This window comes from Hipposideros armiger, unplaced genomic scaffold (genome assembly GCF_001890085.2).
Source record: "Hipposideros armiger isolate ML-2016 unplaced genomic scaffold, ASM189008v1 scaffold_983, whole genome shotgun sequence".
In the NCBI taxonomy this organism is placed as follows: domain Eukaryota; kingdom Metazoa; phylum Chordata; class Mammalia; order Chiroptera; family Hipposideridae; genus Hipposideros; species Hipposideros armiger.
In genome coordinates this window covers 353,669-357,453 of record NW_017732333.1, presented here as the reverse complement: position 1 = coordinate 357,453, position 3,785 = coordinate 353,669, and the positions used below count along the sequence as shown (strand labels likewise).

Sequence of the window (3,785 nt, the reverse complement as noted above, 5' to 3'; positions counted from 1 at the left end):
CCGCTGACCACCTGGCCAGAGCTCCACCCTTGGAGGAGGCCTCTGGCGTCCTCTGCTGGCGGCTCAGCGTGATGCGGGGTGTGGCGGCCTGGGGGCATCCCAGCACCTGGCTGAGTTTCCAAAGCAGCCGGTGCACCAACCCTGGGTCAGGGTGTCCCAAGGGCCCAGTCTTGGGGTCTCTGCCTGATGGTCTGGGAGCTCAGGCAGGTTGGGCCTGGCGGGGCTGGGTTGGGAGGGCTGTCCCTTGGTAGGTGGACCACCAAGCTAGGCCCTGTCCCCAGGCCTGGAAAGCCCCGCTTAGCTGGGACAGGCCACACCCGGCCAAATCTGTCCAGCACAGCTGGGGAGTCAAGGGGAGCAGGAGTGCCGGGTGCCCTCTGGGTCACCTCTGAAACTTGACCACCAGGGCCTCATCTTCCCAGGAAAGAAAGGTCCTCTCTCCCCCCACCCCCCATCCCCAGGCCAGAAAAAGAAGGTGTGCCCTCTTGAGCCCAGGCAGGACCCCACAGAGAGGGAGATGGAGCCCAAGACCAGAGGGGAGGTATGGGGGTGATGTCCTTCCCTCTGGAAACCCACGGATCCCCCTAGTCCAGAACCACCAGGTCACAGGAACTCTGCCTGACAAGACCCCCTCTACCCTCAGAGTGGGGATGGGCAGCCCCAACTCCACCCGCTCTGGGGGGGCCTCGGCCCAGGGATGGCCAAACTAGAGCCAGAGGTCAAGGGCACCGTTGTTGCCAGGGTGGCGTGGGTTTTGGGGACATTGCCTCTGGGCTGGGTCTCTTATCTCTTAAGAGCCCCAGAACCTACACTTGCTCCCCCTCCCTTCCGCACCCCATCCACAGGTCACTAACTGCTCTGTCCCCCTCTGCCCACACTATGCTTCCTGGGCAGCTGGAGGAGGCCCAAGCCCTCTAGGCCCCGGGCCCCAGGCCAGGTCCCACTACCCAGGAGCTACTGGCTCCGAGGTGCCCTGGCCCCGCCTGTCTGCTCAGGCCTCTGGGCTCCCAGAAGGGGTTCCCCACCATCTCCCCAGAGCACACAGGGTAGGCGTGAAGACGCACTCTGCTTTCAACTTAAGGGCATCATCACTATCCAGGGTCCCTAGATTAGGGGGTACCTGAGTGCCACCCTCCCTGGCATCCTGGTGACCTCAGGGCCTGTGAGGCAGGCTTGGACCAAAACTAAGGCACAGACGGGCAGGCCACCTGCCCAGAGCCCCAGAGCAGGGGAGGGGCTGGGTTCAAATGCAGTTTGGTCTGATTCACCGCTTACCTCCCTACCTCCTGCTCCAGACTAGTCAAGCAGGGAAGACGGAGGTGGTGGTGCCAACCCCAGTGGGGGCGGGGCTACAGAGGGGCAGGCTGTGGGCAGAGGGGATCGTCATGCTGGATGAGGGTGGAGCTGCCCCTCCAGCACCAGCTCTGTGCCCAGCTGTGCACAGCAGAAGTCCCACGAACAAGGCCTGTCTCTGTCTTGGGGACAGGCGTGTCTTTGTGGCCCTCTGCTGAGCAGTGGCCTTGGCTCCCAAGCCCACTCAGGCCGGACCATGCCATTTGTGAAGAGCTTTTTCTTTTTTCTTATTTTTTTTAAAAATAACTTTTTCAAAATACCTGATTCACCAAGAGGTTGATGCTGGTGCAGAATGACCCTCACAGCCGTGTGGAGCTGCAGGTCAGGACAGGGGACACCTGGACAGGGCACTGCTGGGCAGGGACTCGCCAGCAGGGAAGGACTCATGGCGAGGGGGTCCCAAGAAGGTGGCCCTGTGTTAAGAGAAATGGCACAAGGACCCCTGCGGTCCCCACAAGGGCTCCAGAGCTATTAGGCTCATGTGAGAGGTAGAACTATCAAGTTCACGGAAGCAGATATGAGCAGTACCTGTGACAAACTTGACCAACAACTTCCTGTACGAAACTTCAAAACGAGGGGACGAGTTTGTACTCATCAAATTCAAAACTTGCATTCACCAGGGGTGACCGGTTAGCTCAGTTGGTTGGAGTGTGGTGCTGGTAAAACCAAGGTTGCCGGTTCGATCCCCGCATGGGCCACTGTGAGCTGCGCCCTCCCTAAAAGAGTCAACTATGCCATTGTAGCATGAAAGCGATGTGTAACCAATGACCGTGGCTGTTCCCCAATAAAATAAAATAAAATAAAAAAGACGCATTCACCAGAGGACCACAAGGCCGGCTGACGCGGTCAAGGCAAGTGGAGCAGACACCCAGGGCAGCAGCTGAGCCGGTGGGTCCTCAGTCTCTGGGGGGCCCAAGACCCTTGACGGGGGGCCCTGAGCTCTAAACCAGAATCATAACACAGAAGTGCGTTGTAGGTTGAATTGTGCCCCCTGCCAAATTCATGTGCCATAAGGTCATTGGTTTGGGCCCTAATCCTGGCGTCCTTACAATAAGGAAACCTGGACACATGCACGTGGACATCATGTGAAGATGGAGGCAGAAATGGGCATCTACACGACAAAGCGCATCAGAGGCTGCCAGCACACCACCGAAAGCCGGGGAGAGGCCCAGACCACGCTCTCCCCCGCAGCCCGAGGGACCAGCCCTGACCTTGGACTCCCAGACTCCAGGGTTGGGGAAAATAAACACCTGGTGTTTAGGCTGTGCCGTTGATGGTGCTCTATTATGGCAGCCACAGGAAACTAATCAAATAATCAAAGTGACGTGCCTGTCCCACTGGGCTCACGCCTGCAAGAGGGTGCAGAGCCCCGTGGGGGACGCTGTGGGCCCCTCGGCAAGGACCCCGGCGTGGCCCCTCCTCCCCACCACAGGCTCCCAGGGGAAGACACGCCAGAGCCCGTGGGGTGTCCGGGTGGATCAGCGATGCTCCCCACTTACTATCACCTGTCCTGGCCCTGGGGGGGGGCTGCCACCCCAGGAGGCGGCCTCGTGCGATGGCCAAGGCGGGACTCTCTGGTCGTTCACACCTGGGTCCTCCCAAATGGACTGGGGACACTGTCACTTCAAGGATAACAATGGACAGTCTTAGTTGCCTTGATAAACTCTAGCTTTTGAGTGGAAATTAGAATTTTGGAACCTGCCACCCAAGTGGGACAGCTTCCTGACTGCCAGATGGTTGTGACAGGTGCCCGGTGACGGTGATGTGAGTGATTGTGGCGAGACAACCTTATTGGGAACGGATGTGTCTGCACGCAGGATGTCTGTGACTCAGGGAAGGACAGTGCAGGCTGCTCCAAAGTCACCTCAGGCCAGAGACCCTCCACACAGCAAGAGGGACCAGGGTCTTCAGGGGACAGCGGTGATGAGTGCACTGGTGGTCCCTGTCCCAGATCGCCCCTTGCCCTCAGGGAACTGCCACTTATCAGGGTTTGATTCCTATCAAAGGAGAAAGTCCACAATTACCCGAAAGGGTGAGGATCCTGCCTGTTCCAGCTACAAACCTGGGTGAAGCTGGGTTTTCCTCATCAGCTAAGGTGGTGTCACCCACAGATGGGCCGCCGGACGCCAAGGAGGTGTCACAAACCGGGGGTGATGCCACTCTGCTCACTAAATTGGTTTTGAAAGCAATGACTCGGGCCGGCCGAGTGGCACGTTGCTTAAGAGCTGGCTTGGGACCCCAGCTCTGAGCATCAGGGCCCCAGTTCAGATTTCACATGAGGGCCAGTAACGCTGTGCCCTCTACAGCTAAGATGGTGAACAACAGCTCTACCTGGAGCTGGGCTGCTGTGAGTCACCAGCATCAGCGTAGGCTGCAGTGGGGCTGCAGTGGGCTGCCATAAGCTTCCATGTGTGGCTGAGAGCCAGCGTGAG

General features: G+C 58.9%; 1 protein-coding gene across 1 annotated transcript in view; it reads left to right on the top strand.

Annotated features, from left to right (window-relative positions):
• EPS8L2 (EPS8 signaling adaptor L2) overlaps window positions 1–3,785 on the top strand; it is a 36,888-nt gene that overhangs the window by 24,467 nt on the left and 8,636 nt on the right. Inside the window, exons 14-15 of the mRNA XM_019631072.1 lie at window positions 462–541; window positions 644–747. Coding sequence (XP_019486617.1) covers window positions 462–541; window positions 644–747 — 184 coding nt within the window. The remainder of the gene's footprint in view (window positions 1–461; window positions 542–643; window positions 748–3,785) is intronic.